This window comes from Poecilia reticulata, chromosome 12, assembly GCF_904066995.2.
Source record: "Poecilia reticulata chromosome 12, P_reticulata-male-v2, whole genome shotgun sequence".
Lineage (NCBI taxonomy): Eukaryota > Metazoa > Chordata > Actinopteri > Cyprinodontiformes > Poeciliidae > Poecilia > Poecilia reticulata.
The window spans coordinates 15,617,262-15,637,350 of NC_088841.1; the positions used below are offsets into that span (position 1 = coordinate 15,617,262).

General features: G+C 38.7%; 2 protein-coding genes across 6 annotated transcripts; one reads left to right on the plus strand and one right to left on the minus strand.

Annotated features, from left to right (window-relative positions):
• Positions 1-6,531: 6,531 nt before the first annotated feature.
• Positions 6,532-19,755, plus strand: tescb (tescalcin b). 5 transcript variants are annotated; one of them, XR_014090133.1, is made up of 12 exons: positions 6,532-6,635; positions 7,287-7,401; positions 7,500-7,605; positions 8,106-8,175; positions 8,410-8,490; positions 9,878-10,017; positions 10,100-10,161; positions 10,315-10,419; positions 10,504-10,551; positions 10,736-10,837; positions 18,126-18,225; positions 18,539-19,755. XR_014090133.1 is itself a non-coding variant. In XM_081613414.1 (11 exons), exons 3-10 carry the CDS (start codon positions 7,542-7,544, stop codon positions 10,817-10,819), a joined length of 654 nt encoding a protein of 217 aa, XP_081469540.1. In that variant the 5' UTR covers positions 6,532-6,635; positions 7,287-7,401; positions 7,500-7,541; the 3' UTR covers positions 10,820-10,837; positions 18,539-19,755. The 5 variants fall into 5 exon arrangements, 4 of the variants coding, with proteins under 4 accessions (XP_081469540.1, XP_008422429.1, XP_017163437.1 ...); XM_081613414.1 differs by lacking the exon at positions 18,126-18,225; XM_008424207.3 differs by lacking the exons at positions 18,126-18,225; positions 18,539-19,755 and adding an exon at positions 11,812-11,893.
• Positions 15,182-17,447, minus strand: m17 (IL-6 subfamily cytokine M17). Its single transcript, XM_008424205.3, has 3 exons — positions 16,601-17,447; positions 16,072-16,220; positions 15,182-15,964 (listed from the first exon to the last, which is right to left on the minus strand). Exons 1-3 carry the CDS (start codon positions 16,653-16,655, stop codon positions 15,497-15,499), a joined length of 672 nt encoding a protein of 223 aa, XP_008422427.1. The 5' UTR covers positions 16,656-17,447; the 3' UTR covers positions 15,182-15,496.
• Positions 19,756-20,089: the final 334 nt, after the last annotated feature.

Below are 20,089 nucleotides of genomic sequence, written 5' to 3' on the forward strand. Positions count from 1 at the left end.
AGCAACTGAGGGAGGAGGAGTCAAGTAGACGAGAGACCCGACTGGAGCAAAGACACGCCAGAACTAAGTCGGTCAAAGCAGGTGACGACCTTGCAAGCTGTGTTGTCTGCGGCGATGGAAAGCACAGGAAACGACTCTACTTCTGCAAACAATTCAGAACATTAACATTAACTGAGAAAAGAGCCGCTGTCAAGAAGGTGGGAGCATGCACCAGGTGTTTGGAAACACATGATGATAAATCATACTGTAAACCTGGATTTTGGTGCAGAAATCAAAGCTGCAGTGGGGAGGATCCACATCACTATTATTTATGTCCAAGCGCTGATGCTAAGAGAAGCAACAAAGTTCAGAGGAGAACCCAAACCAGTTCAGAAGAAGACAAAGTAAAGAAAGTACACAGAAGATCAAGAAGAGTTTCTTAAGAAATTGCCACCTGAGTTGGCCAAAAATTGCAGAGATGTATTTTCAAATACTGTGTCTAAAGTTTTTAACACAACGAGTGAGTCAAATTCCTTGATGGATAATAAAGTGCAGGAACTGCCAGTGTTGATGATGCTTCTTAAAGTAACTGCAAATGCTGGACAAAAGATTGGCACATTAATTGATTTGGCGTCAGATACAAATTACATAACACACAAGGCTGCAAGTGAATTAAACCTCAGAAGTGAGGACATAACACTCATTGTCCATGGAGTTGGAGGATGAAAGCTTGTGTGGAGACAAAACGTTACCTCCTAAAGATTCGTGTGAAAACCTCCAGAGGCACTTTTAAACCTTATCAGCTTGTTTGTTATGGACTTGACAGCATTGCAGACATTCATAAGCATGTTAAAGCAAAACAGCTACAGAGATTTTTCCAGACGTACCACTGGATGAACTTGTAAGACAAAGAGAAATAAGCTTACTTATAAGCCACAGGGAAGGTCAGTTGACACCACAAAGAATTAAAGTCGTGGGGGACCTGGTACTGTGGGATGGCCCCTTAGGAAATGTGGTTGGAGGAACTCATCCAGAACTGTTTGAGAAACTTGCCATGACGGCTCATACAACCAAAACACATTTCGCAAGGTCAATGAGAGCAGCTGCTGTGAAATATGAGGAATTCATTCATGAGATCCCACAAGGTACATCATCAAATCACCAGGTCTCCATCCAACTCAAGTCATCGAAGACTGCAACTACAAGCCGAGATTTCTTGGAGTGGTGGAGATGGGACAGTATTGGCGCAGCTTGTGAACCCAAATGTGGAGGTTGCCGTTGTGGAAACTGTCAGCCAGGAGGAAAGGAAATGACGCTTTCTGAAGAAAGGGAGCTTGAAGTAGTGAAGGAAGGCCTCACCTACAATGAAGGAGACAGCCACACAGACAAACCTCACTGGCATGCAAGGTACCCATGGTTAGAAGATCCAGCATCCCTACCAGACAACAGAAATGCAGTTGAAGCCACATTTTTAGAACAGAAAAGCAGTTGGCTAAAGAACCTGCCTGGAAAGCTGCTTACACTGAACAGGTGCATGACATGCTTCAGCGTGGAGCTGCAATTAAATTATCTGAAGCAGAAATCAACAAATGGAATGGCCCAGTGTGGTATGTAAGCCACCTAATTGCTCCAAATCCACACTCAGTGACAACTCCTGTAAGACTGTGTGGAATAGCAGTCAAACATTTAAGGGGATAAGTGTGAATGACCTGCTGATGAAAGGCCCAGATGTCCTAAACCAGATCCGTGCTGTCCTATTAAAGTTCCGAGAGGGAACTTATGCTGCATTAGGAGATATAAAGAAAATGTACAACTCTGTTTGGCTGGAAGAAAGAGAAGTTCACCTGCACAGATTTATTTGGCGTGATTCTGAGGATGGAAAAGTTGAAGATTATGCAATTACAAGAGTGAACATTGGAGACAAACCAGCAGGATGCATTGCACAGCTGGCAATGCGAGAAACTGCAAGTTTACCCCAATTTATTCATCTTGAAGAGGAGAGGCAAGTCCTTCTGAAAAACAGCTATGTTGATGACATTCTGACGTCCCACAATGACCCAGACAGGTTAAAGGAAATCACAGAAAATGTGGAGCGCATTCTCCAAGCTGGAGGTTTCAAACTCAAACCTTGGGTGTTTTCTGGGCAAAGTGGGAGGAAGGATTGCAACAAGCAGGATGAAGTGAAACCAAAGACCATGGTTCTACCAAACCAAATGCGGGATGAGGACAATAAAGCACTCGGTCTGGGGTATATTGTAGAGGAGGATAAACTCCATGTCATGGTCAGTATAAATTTTTCGAAAAGAAAGAAAAAGATGCGACTTGGGCAAAACCTCCAGTTGGACCAGATCAGAAGTCAAACACCAAACCCGCTGACAAGGCGAGAGCTCCTCAGTCAGGTGTCTGGTCAGTATGATCCAGTCGGCTTGGTAACTCCCGCAAAACAGAAGGGTGCAATCCTGGTGCGGAAAGCTTTCCAAGAGGCAAAGAATGTGAGCAACCAAGTAAAAGACACCTGGGATTTAGCACTCTCAAAAGATCTTAGAGAAGATGCAATAAAGCTCTTTGAAGAGTATACTCAGCTTAGTAAGATCCAGTTTGACAGAGCATTAACTCCTTTTCAGAACAGCAGAAACTGTTTAGCAATTACATTTTCAGATGGGAGTGAGAATGCTTATGGAGCAGTGCTGTATCTGAGATGGGGACCAGTTAAAGACCCAATCATCAGGCTGGTGGAATCTAAGGCTAAGCTGACTCCATTGGATCAAAAAGGTGAGGCTGTTAAAGCAGAGATATGTGGAGCAGTGTTCGCATCACGAGTAAAGAAGTACTTTGAGATGCACAGTCAAATCAAAATTGAAAGATGGTATCATCTCATTGATAGTCAAACAGTTCTTGGAGCAATTCAAAGAGAGAGCTATGGGTTTCAAACATTCTTTGCAAATAGAATTGGAGAGATCCAGAGCAACACAAGAATCCAAGATTGGTGGTGGATTCCTGGGGATCAAAACATTGCTGACATAATTTCCCGAGGAGCCAGCCCTCAAGGTCTTGATACTGACTCTAAGTGGCAACAAGGCCCAGCATTTCTAAGATTTCCAGTTGAAAAGTGGCCAATTAAATCATCCAAACAACTTGTCATTAATGCAAAAGAAAGCATCATCAAGTTACAAAAGAAGGCATTCATTGCTGTAACAACAAGGGCCAGGATAAAAGAGTCGGAGCTCAAGGAAGAGCTGCCTCAAGATCAGATGGAAGTCCTGGCAAAGAAGCAGCGATCATCAATACCCGTACAAAACCTGGTGGATGTTAGACGCTTTAGCAGTTTAACACGTCTGGTCAAGACAATTGCCTGGGTTTGGAGAGCGGCAAAGAGATTCATAAAAAAAAACCAAGCTGCAAGTAAGCCAAAGTGGGAGGCAGTTGGCTCAACAGGAGCAATCTTTGTAAGAGAAAGAGAAGATGTTCTTAAAGACATCTTCCTTACTGCTCAAATGGATACCAACTTTCCCAACTCGACCACAGATAGGTTGGTGGTTTATCGAGACAAGGAGTCTGGATTATTAGTCTGTGGCGGCAGAATACAAATCTTTAGAGAAGATAAAGTTGCAGTTCCCATCGTACCCCATGACGCCTGGGTATCGACATTGTTGGGCCGAGAATCTCACAATGCTGCACACGATGGAATCGCTGGAACCTTACTGAGAATGAGGAAAAAAGCCTGGGTTGTAAAAGGAAGAAGAATAGCCCAAAAGGTTGTTAACAGCTGTATGATCTGCAGGAAAGCTCGAGCTCTGAAGTGTCAGCAGGTGATGGGTGATTTGCCACCTGAGAGAGCTGAGCCTGCTCCTCCTTTTAAATTCACTTCAGTCGATCTCTTCGGGCCGTATCATGTCAGAGACGATGTCAAAAAAAGGGTGACGATTAAGGTCTGGGGAATCGTCTTTTGTTGTATGGCCAGCAGAGCTATTCACACTGAATTAGCAAACTCGCTTTCTACTGAAAGTTTTCTGATGGCTTATCAGAGATTTACTGCAATCCGAGGTCACCCACAAAAGATCTGGTCTGATGCAGGCACCAATGTTGTTGGAGCCAAACCAGTTTTGGAGGAACTGTATAGATACCTGAACACCCAAAATATGTCAGATTTGGAAGAAGCAGCAGCAAAGAACGGAACTGAGTGGGTGTGGAAAATCCTTCCTGCAGACTCGCCTCACAGAAATGGAGCTGCTGAAGCTGCTGTTGGCATTGTGAAAAGAGCTTTCCAGAGTCTTAGTCAAGAATTTACACTGACTTTCAGTGAATTTCATACAGTTCTGTACAACGCTGCCAATCTTGCAAATGAGCGCCCAATTGATGCAAGAATACAGAGTCGAGAGGGTTGTATTCAGTACATAACACCTAACAGTCTTTTGCTCGGACGAGCATCTCAGAGTGGTGATGTGAAAATGTTCGATTTTTCCAACTATTCATTTAAAAGACTTGGAGCTATGCAAAGTGAAGTTACTAAGTTCTGGAAAAGTTGGAGGCAACTGGCTGGTCCCAACCTTTTTGTGAGGAGCAAGTGGCACACTTCCCAGAGAAATGTGGCTGTTGGGGACATCGTCTGGTTGTGTGACCAAAATGCACTCAGAGGACAGTTTATGCTGGGCAAAGTTGTAAGTGCAAATCCTGACAAGAAGGGTGTTGTGAGGGACGTAAATGTCCAAGTTGTCCCAAGTTATTGTGCACCTATGACAAAATATGTCAAGCAAAGACTAACCCATCCACCAAAGAAAGACAAAATCAAGACCACCATTCTTCACAGGGATGTTAGGAGGCTCATTGTCTTAATACCCGTAGAGGAACAGATGGAAAGTCAAACCAAAGAGTAAAAAAAAAAAAAAAAAAAAAAAAAAAAAAAAAAAAAAAAACTCCAGATGTACTAAGATGACAACAGGACTGCGATCTTCCCAGTGATTACTGGAAAGATCGAGTGGGAGGTGTGAAGTCGAATCAGAAAAGAAAAAAAAAAGATGGAAAAAAAAAAAAAAAAAAAAAAAAAAAAGAACCACGCGCTTCCACACGGACCTAAAAGAGGGACGGACAAGAAAAAAAAAGAAGATGGAAGTGAGAGCCGCCAAACAAAGAGGACAGGAGTTTGCGGACTTTTGAATCACAGATCCTATCCAACCTGTGTACAACTGGATGATCTTTTGATGAGCAGAGAGGCAGCCGGTAAGAAATAAACTGTGTTGACATGAAATCGGACCGCAAAAGTGTCTACATTCCAGTTTGGCCGATCGGATCAATAGTGACAGCGAACTGAAGTGGTGGATTGCGGCGGTGACACTTTCCGTTCATTGATTGATGGACTTTTATGATTAAGTTGTTTGTTGTGTTGATGAAATGGATTTGGTACCAAGTTCAACTGTTAATTAATTTATCATCAACTTCAAAAGATAATTTAAAGCTAAATTTATAGTAAATATTTATTATTAATGTTGAGAAGTTATGTTTGTATGTTAAGAAATGTATGAAATGTAAATACAAATATTAACTTGAACTGCACTTTAAAGTTAAGTTTAAAGTTAACATAAGTTTAGTTACTTGTGTATTTAATTTTGATCACTTTGTTGCTTGGTATTTACCTATATAATTTGCCATTCCTTTTGTAATTGAGTGAAATTAATTTACACAGATTAGTAATTATTATTTTTTGGGTTTGTTTAAAGGTTTTTACCTGAATCCTCTGGATCAACGGTGAACATGTCTATACACTGAAATAAATGGAAGTAAAAGCAAGACAAACTGTTTGATCCTTCGAGTAAATCCCTGTCATTAAGAGTCTGCGTGGGGTCATCCATTCCTTTTCAAGTGGGGAAGTTACACAGTTTAAAAAAGAACTTGACAATGATTTTCTGGAGAACATATAACTTATATATTTACATATACATCACTCAGCACAAAACTAGTCACAGAAATTTTAAGCTTATTTGGTCTGGAAACATATTCAGCTGTAACTGCTGCAAATGATAGTTTTTCTTGTACTTACACAACTGCATGATTTTGTCTTTGTCAATCAGTATGCAATGTGATTAAGGAAAAGTTCAAAGGAATAAATGATTCTGCAAAAGACTAAATTATATGTAGTACTACTCATAATTTAAAGAACATTTTAAAGAAATGGGTTCTTAAACATTCCTGCGCCTTTATCTCCAATCTGTGCAGTGTCCTTCCTGGCCTTCATGATGCTGATTTTTTTTTTTTTTTTACACTAACATTCTTCAACAAATCTTAGTTCATTAATTGGGTAATTTCTTTAGGCAACTGGATGTACTGGATTTTATATAGGGGTATCAGAGTACATGGGTCTGCATAGAAATTCATGCCACACTTTTTAGATTTTGATTTGTAACAAAGATCTAAAAAGATGTACATCATTTTTCTTCTGTTTATAAAAGAATTAATTTGAACTGCAAGTAGGATTTGCAGTTTAAATAGGTTTTTAGGAACATTACTGTAGATGTGAAGTTTGTTAAAACTGGTTTATTCATTTTACAAATTAGTTGTGTTGAGTTATTTTCTCCTGATTTTATTGTTAATAAATTGACAGTTGGTGGTTACCATAGCTACCAGTGACAGTTAGCCTTTTTCTGTTGCCGTCTGTAACGCTGGTACGTATTAGAATCAGCTCTGTGTTTTCCTTACCAGTATAATATTTTAGCATTTATTTTAGACAAATCTAACAATGTGTAGGGTTTCATGTGCATTTTCACCATGTTTAGAATATATATTTTGAACATTGTCCATTTCAGTTGTATTTTAATTTGTAACTGTAAGCTATTTTGTCAGCTGTTCATTGGAAATTAATCACTGTGTACTATGTTTAGCTTTATTTATTGTATTTATTTGTTATGCATATGGACAGAAGCTGCTAGATTGATTGTTGTTAGTCTTTTTTTATATACAAAGTAATGTTTTTGTTACAATTGTGGGATAGTCTTTAAGTTATGTGTGAATATATTCTCTTTCCTTTATTTAAAAATGTTTATATTTATTGTTATTTATGCTAAGGGTTAATTATGTGAATTTATGTAGTCAGTTTATCTCAGTGCCTCCAATTAGAAATATAATTAACAGAAATAATTAATCAACATGCGTCTTACTGAATTGAGTTATTGAAATAATTGAATCGTTCAATGATATTTTAACTCAATATGATTAACCTAAATTAAAATAATGTCTCATTTTACTCCACTCAAACCAGCCATGAAGTAATTAAAAGCTTCAGGCATCTAAATCAGACGTTACCCGTTTGTTTTTAGCACCGTGTCGTCATAGAAACGGGTGTTGCGGAAGTAGCCGTCGCTGCCTGCAGGGGGATGAGAACTGCTTGGCCTCCACACGAAAGCGAAAACAGGTGGTAGCCCGGAATCTGAGGTAAACACTAATATGGACACGGATTATTGTGAAACATGATCGCATTGATCCCTGTCGAGTACATCCTGGGCTGCGTGGTGCCTTTGACAACTCCACAGGTCAGAGAGGCAGAGAGAGGGGAGAGAGAGCCTTTAGCAACGATGGGAGCACTAACGTCTACACCGGCTCCGATTGAACACGCTGATCTGTCGGAGAAAACTGGCTGTGAGTAATCATTATCTGTTATCAATCCCTGTCGGACGAGAAGGAAGTATAAAGAGCTTCCTGAAACGGAAATGCGTTTTCATGTTCAGTCTTGTCATGAAGCAGGATGCGAAAAAATAAAGCAAGCCTTACTCTTTTAATAAGAAACCACCATTTGGTTTCGTGCTGAAAAGACGCGTAAATCTGTCAAGTGTGACGCAGGAGCGATGAATAATTTAGAGTGAAAGTTCAGGGAAGTGTAACATTATCCTTTACAAAGCACAATGCTGTTAATAATAGATTACTGTTCACTACTTGTCAAGTGAACTCCTCTATTCTCTCAGAAGTGTATTGGTAGACGCACAGGATGCAAGCTGAAAGAGTGGAAAATGACATTTGAATACACAAAACAGGTGGCTCGGAAGCTTCCATTAGTGAAAAGGGAGCCTTGAATTTCCAGCTTAAACTTACAAATTGTATAATTATTTACAGTATTTGCTCGCTTTGTGGTTTGTTTTCAGTTTCACATAGGCAGATTATGGTCCTCCACAAGAGGTTCAAACATCTGAGTGATGGAGATGATGTTTTAAGGTAAGCTGCAAGTTTGTGATTTTTCACTGATTTCTTGGATCTTGACTACTTCAGTCATTTACAAACCGTTTCCAGTCAGTAACAGATCATGATATGACAACTTGATTGTTTTTAAAGCTGGAAACCTTAATTGCAAAGCTTCAGTCATCTCATCTAACATGAAACTAGTCGCATATTATGCTGGCTGGGATATTGCAGCTGGTTTGACATCTTAATTTCCTTTACTTTCCTCAGGAGGGAAGATTTCCTGGGCATCCCTTCTCTGAAATACAATCCCATCCGTAAAGAGATCATAGAGGCTTTCTTTAACAGAAGGTACAGTACAGCGATGAATATTAATTCTGCATTTATGAATAACAATTTCTATTTATTTTATTTAATTCCTCTAGATGTCCTCTAAAACGTAAAACAATTAAAATAAACATATTGCAAAAAGCCAAGAGTGTAACAAAGAAATCTGTGGAACATTGCAGCAATGTGAAACATAGTAATTTTTTGATTTTCTCATATTGTCTTACAATTGTCTTCATCTTAAAGCAAAAATATAATCTTATTTAAAAACATACAAAGCAAGAAATGTAAAATATACATGAATCTTTATTTGCACTTCCATGTTTTTTTTACAGCAGGTAATTCATTTCATATCAAAGAAATCAATAGTTTCTGTCCCTGCAACAGGAAGCACTACCATATATGGACAATGACATGCGGTATATGCTATGAAGAGAAAGGGACAGTTTTGTTCTTCACTAAAAAGTCATTCTTGAAGACATGTATGGACTGGATGTGTCACAGCTTATTGCCAATGCAGGATGGTGTCAGCACTTTTACCTTCCCCATTGATGCTCTGTGCAGGAAATGGGGGTTACCCGTGTGCTGTCAGCTGTTTTCTGAACAAAACAATGTCCAGCCAATCACAAGCTCTGACCAGTCTTATCTTGAAGGGTGATCCAAAAATGCAGGCATTACTCTTTTAATAAGAACCAACATCACCATTTGGTTTCTTGCTGAAGAGACTCGGCGTAAATCTGTCACTTTTGGCGCAGGAGTGAAAGTTACAAACTAATATAAATTTATTAGATTCGAATTTAAAGTATATATATATATATATATATATACATATATACAGTGAACTGTTTCCTCAAATATATATATATATATATATATATAGAGAGAGAGAGAGAGAGAGTTTAAACCATTGCAGGGTTTTTCAGAAATGTTTTGACACTGCTGCATATACGTATTAGGTTGTCTTTGGTAATAAGAACATTAGTTTACAGTCGATGTCTCTGGGACATAGATTGACCATGTGCCACTGGTTTGAGCCCATGACCAGAGATTTTCTTCTAGGGCAAAGATTTTTGGACTTGTGAACCATTCTTTTCATCTCAGATGTGTTTTTGCTCAATTGACTTCTTTTTCTACTTCATTGTTCTCCTGACTTCTTCTTCTTTTACTTCAGTGGACAAATTATATAAATCTTCTCCTTATTAACTCCTATTAAAGCAGAAATCCACAAGATCTGCTTTAGGCGTCGGTGTAGGCATTTTACACCGATGCCTATATTTGCATTTACAACATGACTTCACTCTTAAGGAACTTGGGCTCTATTTGATTTCTTATTATTACTGTTAGTATTGTTGTGTGTGCAAGTAAGCTTTTAGAATAATTAAGGCGCGTATATTTTTTGTCTTTATTGCAGAAACTTTTCCCCGAGTCGTCAGGGCAGGGCAAACGAGATTGGCTTTGAAGAATTTCTGGTGGTCCTGTCTTATTTCAGGCCCCCGTGTTCAAAAATGACAGATGAACAGCGTAAAAACATCAGGAGGGAGAAACTTAAATGTGCGTTTTGTCTTCAGGGAATCTCTAATCCATGCTTGATGTTTGCCAGTGGCTGGCATAAAAGTTGCATTTTTCTCTGCAGTTATATTCAACATGCACGACGCGGACGGCGATGGATTGATAACGCTTGAGGATTACAAACACGTGAGCTGCTTATTGAGTCCAAAATATTCAAATGATTCTTATTGCACTGAAGAATCGTTTGAATTATTGTCTGTCAGTCGCCTGGAAATTGAGGATTTCACCTCACTCCTTCACCTCCAGAAATCAGAGCTGTTCTTGTTCTGATTTTTCCAGGTGGTGGAGGAGTTGTTATCTCGCAGCGGAGCACTGGGGAAAGAAACGTCTAGAGCCATTGCTGATGCAGCCATGTTTGAAGTGGCCAGAACAGTTGGTCACACGGTAAGGAAGTGGTTTTGGTTAGATAAAGTCGCTTGCTTCGTTCCTTGCACAGACTAAATCACAAGCTTCCTGTTTTGAACTCAGGACCGCGACGAATTTTATGAGGGAATCACCTTCGAGCATTTTCTAAAGGTTCGTTCACAGAGTGCATTGTGCTTTAAAAAAAGAAGAAAAATAGCTCATCCGATATTTAATGTGTGGCAAACGTAGTCGGCATATGTTCTTAAAATGACATTGAAGTTGATTTTAGTTAGTTTGAATGGATTTGTACGAGTCTGAAACGCGAAGCTGAGCTGCTGTTTTGTTTTCTTTGCAGCTGTTGTCTAACTTTGACATAGAATCAAGAATGAACATTCGCTTCTTAAAGTCGAATATGATCCCTGGCTGCACGGTGGGCTGAAGTGTCCAGCTGTTTTAAGTAAGCTTTGAGAATATAAAGCTTGATGCCTTAAACTGTTTGATATTAATTTCTTGTTTTGCTCTACACTGACGATACGCCTCATGCATGTTGGAACAACTATGCAAACCGAACGACAATTTTAATTTATTAGAAGACTTAATTTTAAGCAACAAAATTGCACTACTGTATGCCAAGACAGAGCAATGATATTCAAACATGGATGGCTCTATTTGTTGATGTAAATGGGATTGAATATGCAAATTATTTTCATAAATCTCATGTGATATTATAGTTGCCTTGTTGTGATCACAACAGAAAATATTTATTTCTTTACTGCAGAATGTGCATGCCTTGCATTGTTTGCGCAAAAAGGGGACGTTAAAGCACTTTATTATTTGCATTTATTTAAAAAGAGGTAACATTTTGGTTCCAGTGAAATCTTTACAACACGCTTCATGGGCATGAATGCTGTTTCAACTTTCGGCCATAAAGCAGGCTTTTGAATTGTCTTTTTTAGGTCAGAGTGAATGTCATAACCAAACCAAGCCACCACAAAACACTGAGTTAAAGCCTTTATGGCTTCATGCCTCGATTACACAGCTCTTATAGCTGTAACTATGGCTAATGGCTTTTAACATGGCTTGACTGCTGTTCTCCCCTGAATGGGTCGTTTTCAGTTATGATTCAGTTATAGCTTTTTTTTTTAAATGAATAAAGTTGCACCGCAAACAGTCTGAAAAAGAATTAAAAGCCAAAAATTGATATAACATTCATGCCAATAATGAGTGTAGGTTTGTGAATGGAACTTTATTAAAATAAATATCCACTTTTATTCTTAGTGTTTAAGAAATGGACTGATATTTAGATACACTATATATGTGAATGCAGGGGCTTGAATATGTAAAGTTTTCTTTTTGTAATGCCTCTTGATCAAAGATACTATGGTTTGTCTCATGGCAAAAATGTTTCTTGTCATTTTCTTTCTATTACAGAAAGTATGTATTTCTGGTTGTGAGCAGTAAGTGCCAGTTCCCTGCACTCTGTAGATGCAAGATAAAGAACATTGAAACTGTTTATCATTTGCATTTCTCTCAAAAGAAAAAAGGAACCTTGGGTCTAGTGAAAACATACATTCATCATGGGCATAAAATACATATTAATGTAGGGCCTTGAACGATGCATGAATCCTTTATTTCTCAGGTGGGAGTTATTGTGCAACAAAGCTTCAATGATTTTCAAATAAGTAGAATAATATGTATATAATATTTGTGCTACTTCATCATATATTTTAAGGTTAAGGTTAAACATGTCTTTATGGTGAGAGAACGACATTTGAGCAAATGGTGCGAAGGTTTATCAGGGAAAAAGAAAACATCATAACCTGAAATAAAAATGAGTAATGGAAGCCATTTTTCTTGAGCAATGGTGAGAAAACTGAAGAGACTTTCAACATTTACTTTTTCTCTCAAAGTTCAGGATACAGTTTTTGACAAACACAACCGATATTTTCACATAAGAGTCTTTGAGAAGCTTTCTGCACTGAACAAAAATAAATACAAGCATAAAAAGCTAAACAAAATGAAACTTAAAAACAGCAAGTCAGCATTTGAACTTTACACCAAATGTTGCAGCAATAGGAAGATATGTTGTCATCTTTTTTCCTTCTACCCACGCTTTTCTGACGGTCAGACGTTAAAAACAATCATATAATGATGAAATTGCTTTAAAAATGAAAACTCAAACGTGAGTCAATATTAGTATTATTATAATTGCTTATTGCCTATTCAGTTTTCATCTTACTTTGTTACTGAGATATACTGCCATCTAGAGGCAACTTATCTCAAATAAAAAAAGCAATTTTAGGGCCTCAACACTAGCCGGGAACAAACAAGAAATGATGAAAAAAAAATCATATTTATAAATGTATGAGTAATATGGATTTTTAAAAACATGTCCATCATTTGTTTCATATATGATTTATTTAGCAATAATTATAAAATTAAATGGGTAATACACTAATGTGGAAACATGGATGACATGATAAAAAATATTGTGTTCTGGTGGCCATCAGTAGTCAGAAATTGTTCAGATCAAATTATGTTAAGGGTCCCAAAGAGCTTCTGATGCTAAAGTGTGTGTGTCTTAAATCACCCCAGACGTGTGTCAAATCTAAACTCCTGTTATACCTGATTATACCTCATACATTCATATTCAGTAAATGTTTCCCAATCAGTTGTAAAATTTAAAGTATCTTTTGAAAATGAATACCTTTCAATCTGCTATTAAACATTCAACTTTTTCTGCCATGTTTTCATTGTGTTTCACTTACTGAACTGAACTGACTTACTGAAAGACGTGAGCTTTTCAATGATGTTTTAATTTATTGCATGCGAGTAGTTGAGATGCAGTGCAGGTTAAAAAAAAACAAAAAAAAACGCTTGTGGCGTCACCACAAGATTCAACCACTCAAAGTTTCAGAAATTATTTTCCACTTGACTCATAGTTTTCATAAAATGAGTTTATCGGAAGCTCAATTTCAAGCCTCTTTCAGTCTGTTTCTCTGAGAAGAGAGTTTGAGTGGGCCCTTCAAAATAAAAGTCTTAGTCATTTGTTTAAAGAAATAAAAATTGAAGGAAGGGATATTAAAGCAACCTGTAACCCTTTAAACTATTAAAGGTTTGCGATACTCCCTGGCTTATATTTCCACTCTAAAGTTCATTCAAAGAGATTTTCTAATTTTTTTAAAATTAATTTGACACTTCTAACTAATGAAGTTCACATTTTCTATAAGATGAGTAGTGATTAAACAGCTAACCCACTGGACACTCTCTGTCCAGTGGGTTAATTAAGACGTAGATCCTCTTTTGCTTTTGAAACCTGACGGTGAACTGTTTCCTCGAATCTAATAAATTAATATTAGTTTGAATCTGATAGACTAACATCAAGCAGTTAATATTTGTGAAGTGGAAAGAAAATAATACATAGTTTTTCTAAAGACATTGTTGAAAGAAGGCCATGAAAAAAGACTACGCTTATTTAGTCTTCACTTAGATGTGAAGCATCACACTTGCAGGAAACTGGCTCTTTGCACATCTCAGTGCACCATCCTTGTTGTGAAATATGGGTGGTGGCAGCATAATGCTGCAAGGATTCATTTCTTTTTTTTCGTAGGGATTGAAAAGCTGGTCAGAGTTGATGGGCAACCCTGAAGCAAAACGTGAATGTGCAGAGCATGCAGGGTTTGGCAGAGGTTCAGTCGCCTGCAGAACAACTACGCTAAACATGCACAGCGACAATAGGGTAGATTAAAGACCAGACCTAAATCTTATCTAGAATTTGTGTGGAAATGTACCCAGTTTGACTAAGCTGCTATCTTCTTCTAAAAAAAATAGAGTTCAAACTGTTCAGTCTGCTGGTAGGGACGCACCCCAAAAGACTCACCGCTGTATCTACAGCAAAAGATAATCCTTCAGAATAGGCTGAATGTAAACGTGCCTCGCACATTTAGGATAATAATTTATGAAAACTTCAAATAGCCACGTATCGTTTTTCTTTCGCATCGCTGTCGCACAATGTTTTTGCACTGCCCAATAAGATACATGAAAGTTTGTGGCTCTAAAGTGATAAAATGTGGGCAAGTTTAATGGCGATACTATTTCTGCAGTGTTCTGTAAATCTGGTTTTACCGAGCTGGGGTGCGTATTATAAGAACAGTTAAAAGAAATGCATGATCCAGACTCAGTAGTAGGTGTTGCCCTAAGGTGCCCTCAGTGTTGCTTTAAATAAGGCAAAGTTATAACAGGGAACTTGATTCATGACCTAGAGTAAATCCCCTCTCTACTTCTAGTTTCCTGACAGCTTGTGACTGGAGGAAAGTTGAGCTAAAATTAAGTTAATTTTGTGGAAACGATAGTATCCAGACTAATAAAGCTTAAGTCATCAAGCACTTACTCAGGGAGGCATCTTTATCCAAAATGTTATAATTTTTGTTCCCCATCTTAATACGCCCTTGCATGAGCATCTGTATAACGATGCAAAGCTGCAAATGACACACCGTTAACAAATTTAGTGGTCTGACCCTCCCAATATACACACACACACCTTGTGACTGACCAGACAGCCTGCTAGTTTCATGAAATCTTTCCTATCTGATGCAGCCCTGTGTCGAACACATGCGTCACTAGAAGCTGATATCACACAGTCAGCGTCTCAGCAGCTTCCCGATTTTCTTTTTAACTCCTCTTTTAGGGAGTGATTCTGTGCGAAAAAAAAGAAAAAAAAACAGCACATGATACTTTTCATACACTTTGAGGGGGGAAAACACCTATTATAAAAATTCACAGGAATAATCCAACAGACGGATCAGCTTGTGTTGCATCTTTTAATTCTCCGTACTGATGCAATCAGGGCGTGAGCAACAGATTAATGTTCTGTGTACAGCAAAAAAAACCAAAAAAACATTTAAATTACAAAACATGCAACAATAAGCCCGCTAATCATTTTCACACTTCACTCTTTCCAGGAACGCTTTCAGAAAATAAATATTAAATACCATAAATATCCTCCATTACTCTGATGTACCTGCCATCTTCAAACTCATGTTTTCATTAAGTCTGTTGTCATCCCAGTAAGTAAAGTGCTGCTGGAAACCGACCGCCGGAGGTCAGCCCCAGGTCATCAAAATAAGTTGAATTCACTTGCTGGTGCCTTTCTGCAGACTTTGCTTCTTAGAGTCCTCATGTTTTTGGACATGTTTGTCAGGAGCTTCTTGTAGGTCGTCAGGACCACGCAGCCGTAGACCTTCTGCTGGAAGACGTTCTGAGGCGGCGGTAGTGTTGTGGATCCCCCCGCCGGCTCCGGTAGAGGCAGGTTCGGGAAGACTTTGTGATAAAAGTTGTTTATGCGGCGAGTCAGCATCCCGGTCTGATTTATCACCATGTTAAGTAGATTCAGAAGCGGACTCTTTGGGGGCTGCATGTCTGTTTGCTGCTCGTACACCCTCGTCAGATGAGGGGAGAAGGCTTGGAGCTGTGCATACATGCTTGCTATTTTCTCCGAAGGCTCCAGCCCAGAGATGTTCGGGTCAGGGATGCCGCTCACCGAAGCCTTGCAGAGGAGCTCTGCCACTTCCCCCTGGGACGATTTCTGCCAGGGACGAATGGAAATTTGAATCAGATTCAAAACATAATGTAACACAGTGACAATGTGTGATTTTTCGGGTAAAAATGAAGCAGATTTATGAATTTACTCACATATTGTTTTATCAGATCACTGGTATCCTTATGGACAAGCCTGGTGAGCTTCAAAGTCCGATGCAGGTCATTGCTGCACTCCTGGTTTCTGGCGGCTGCCACGGTTTTAGTTGAATCAACAACCACAAGCAGCAGGAAGCAGAGTAATGCTGAGGAGAACAGAAGTGGTCAGTTAAAGTAAACTGCCTCGCATTACAGGCGGAGTTCATTTGTTCAAAACTGTAATCGCAGAACCAAACGCTTTCCATTAAAGAACATACTGACAGGAAAAACAGACTGGTCTCATTATGTTTGGAGTTTAAACATGCTGAAATTGTGTGGAAACAAAGGTCAATTACACAAATACTGGCCAAAACAAAAAGGCTACAAGGGAATCAGACTCATTCATGCAGGAAACTGCAAACTTCAGTTAGTTTCACAACAGCCACAAGTCACTAAAAATAGGTTGCATAATTTTAAGACGAAAAAGAGCCGATGATGTTTAAAGCTGCTTTTTGAGTTGATAAGAAATGAATGTAGGTAAACTTACTTGCTGCTCTTTCCACAAGCTGTTGAAAATGCATATTCTTTACATGACCATTCATTCTCCTCTGTGTCTCACAGTCAAATTGTGTGGACTTGTCATGATCACACTCCTTTGAAACTTCTTTAGAAGAACCCACAGGAAATGACGTGCACCGAACCTCATGAATGGCACGTCATCCTGGGCGATTTCTTCCTGACTAAAATATTGAGTTCTTCTTATTGCTATTATTCATTTTTATCATTTGTCATAATTGTGACACGTTTCTTGTGAATAGCATTGACCTGAACTTAAAAATAACAACAATGTGTTGTCATGAGATTAGGTCAGTTCTCATGCATGTCTGATCTGTGTACAGACATGTCGGGGCATTGACCTAATGCAAAGACATATATGGAGGTATGGTTTGAAAGTATTTAAGACAAATTGGTTGCATGTGTGGGAAAACATCAGTGGGTTTATGTCACTTCACAAAAATAAACCATCTTGATTTAGTGATTAGGCGTCGATTCACTAGAAATGTTCTCTGTTCTTTGGTCAGCTCACCCTGTGACACAGTTCTGAACTTTAATTTACTTTAGCATAAATTAAAGAAAGTTCTACCAAAAGTCTTTATTTCATATTTTCTCTCGAGGATCTAAGCTGTCAGATGAAACCTTCATTTTATTTTAGTTGATTAATACTTAAAAAATAAAATAAAATGAAAACTAAGTGCAGTTCTGAGGTGACGAATGTGACATTTTTTTCTTTGCTTTTTTTTTTTTTTTTACAGAAACAATGACATCTTATTTTCTCTGGATATTAGTCAACATTTCTGTTTTGCAGCAACAGATTTCCGTGGTATTCCATACAGGATGCTTGTCAGGTCACAGGAAACGCGTTTCACAATCACAAACTTTACAAGTACGCAAAGATGAGCGAATCTGCGTAACAAGAAGCGGTGAGCCCAGCTACTGACATGCAGAATGAGTGGATGAGTTCATTGCTACACATCGCCGTGTTACGTCTTTCAGGGATTTGAGTGATGAACCACATGAGGATTTTTTAGGAAATATGTCACTTCCGTTTGACAACAACCCGTGGCTGGTATTGAGGAACGAAATCCTGAACGCAAACAAAATGTTGACAAAATACCACTGTGTCTTGCAAAATTGTTCCTACCCCATTGTGTGGACTTGTCATGATCACACTCCTTTGAAACCTCTTTAGAAGAACCTTTTGATAGATGCCTAATTTCATTTTATTTTGTTTTCATAGACCAATATAAAGTAGCACGTAGCTGTGAAGTAAAAGGAAAATAATACGTTTTTTTTTTTTAGAGAAAAATCATGGCATGCATTTGTATTCAACCTTCAGTCAATCCTTAGGAGAATAAAGGAATAAATCTATGAAACTGACTGAGATGTAAGCCAGTTCGTCTTCACAGTCCGTCTGTTCGGTCAGAACAGACGAAGAGCATCTGTGAACATCAATATTCAAGCTTTGCCACAAATTCTTCATTACATTTATGGATTTTGCTCCGACTGTTTAGTATCGTTGTCCTGTTGGGTGGCGAACGTCAGCGCCAGGGTCAAGTCTTCTCCATGCTCTCCTCGTCCTTCATGTTAGTTGGGGTGGACGGCCATGTCTTGGTAGGTTTGTTAAAAGCTTAGGATACTTTTAAAAAAAAATCTCACAGGACAGTTGAATTAACCTGAGATTAAACAACCAGACTAATTACTAACGAGTGACTTCTGAGAGTAAATTGTGGATTTTATTTAAGGTTAACAGTGAAAAGAAGTAGTTACCTTTTTCCCTCCACTTCACAGTTTTGAAGAGGATGTTGGTTTCTAACGCTTGCTTATTTATTTAAAAGCTTTCACCTGCACTCTAAAAAATGTATTTGAGCTGTAGTCCATTTTATGCTCTTATTTACATTCATTTCTCTTAATTCTTTTGGTTTAGTGATGACAACTTGCTGTGATGGTGCAGGGGTAGAGCACAACCCATATGAGGAGGCCTTAGTCCTCGACACATACGTCGCAAGTTCGATTCCCGGCCTGATGATCTTAGTTGCAGGTTTTTTCCCTCTTTTATTGCCCACTACTCTCAAATAAAGGTTGTCTGAGTCCAAAAAACCTTTTTAAAAACAAAGATCCTTTATCAGTTTATGTCTTTGTTTGAAATAAACTAAATGATTTGAGTAAGACTGACTGAAATTTGTCAAGTTAAACCTACTTAATAAATTAAGTTTGAATAAACTTAATTGAGTTACTTCAAGCAATTCAAGTAAGTTGGTTAGTGTTTGTGCATCATGCAGCCCAGCAGCCCCTTTGCAATGACTGCAGTGAAAGTGAAACAGCTTGTTGTGATCTGACATGACCTCCATGACTTTTGAAAGCATCTTCAGCACAGGAAGGCGTGCTTTAGTTGCCAAACCACCGACTACCTGAGAATAGGCAGGGAAACTCGATGCACCACAACCGTGTCAACACCACTTCAGGTAAAGGCTCACCACTCTTCATGCCATCCCACGGGGCTTTCCAGTTGCCCCAGGGGATAAAAGTGGGGCGGTGGTGCTGAGGTGGGCGACGGCTACAGATGTCTGTCTGCAGCCGTCAGACATCTGCAGATGTCTGCCTCAGAGGCTGGCAGTTCAAGGAAACTCTAGTAAAATTCCTGCCACTGTGTCAAAAGAAACTCGCATTTGACATTTGAATGCGGCAACGTCTCACTGAAATGAAAGCAAGCCTCTGCAGGTCAAGTTCTCTCGCACCTCTTGTTCCCATTTTCACGTTTCTGATTATTTTGGTTATTTCTGACCCGCATTTACTGTACGCTCGTTAAATATAGAAAACTGCAAACGAATCAATGTAGGTCACGGCGGTCATTTCCCACCAAAGAAAAGAAAACGTGTGAAGTTTCACACCACATAAGAGACATTGCTAAGAAATTAAACCACACACACCAAGGATTTCTCTGTGTCATGAAGCAGGATGTTGAGTGCCAAGACTTTTTTGTTGTTTTCAACAAAATCTCTTTTATTTTGTCTTCGAACTGCACAGGAAATGGTGAATAAAATTCTTTAGGAAAGTCCCCTTTATTCTAACTAAATACATCTTTCTAATAACCTAAAATGTACACAAATTGTAAGGTCTGTTGTTCTGAAGCTCTCAGGCAAACATACTCAAGCACCTCAAAAGCACTTTTTCTCTATGAAACCATTTGTCCACAAAGCTTCAGCTGATACACGACCAGACGACAAAGAAAGGCTTTACTGCATATGAGACACAGCTGCATTAAATTTCAGGAAGTTCATGAAAAATCGAGCTCTGGCGTTCCAACGTCAGAACTCGGTTGAGTTGGACGAGGGCAGTCAGGTTCTATTGCCACCAGAAACCGAGTGTGATTAGATTCCTCCTGTTAAAATACTTTGTGAATTTAGGGTACATCTTCCAGCTTTCCAGCCCCCCATTGTGAGGAACTAATACAAGCTTCTGCTGTGGAGAGAAAGAA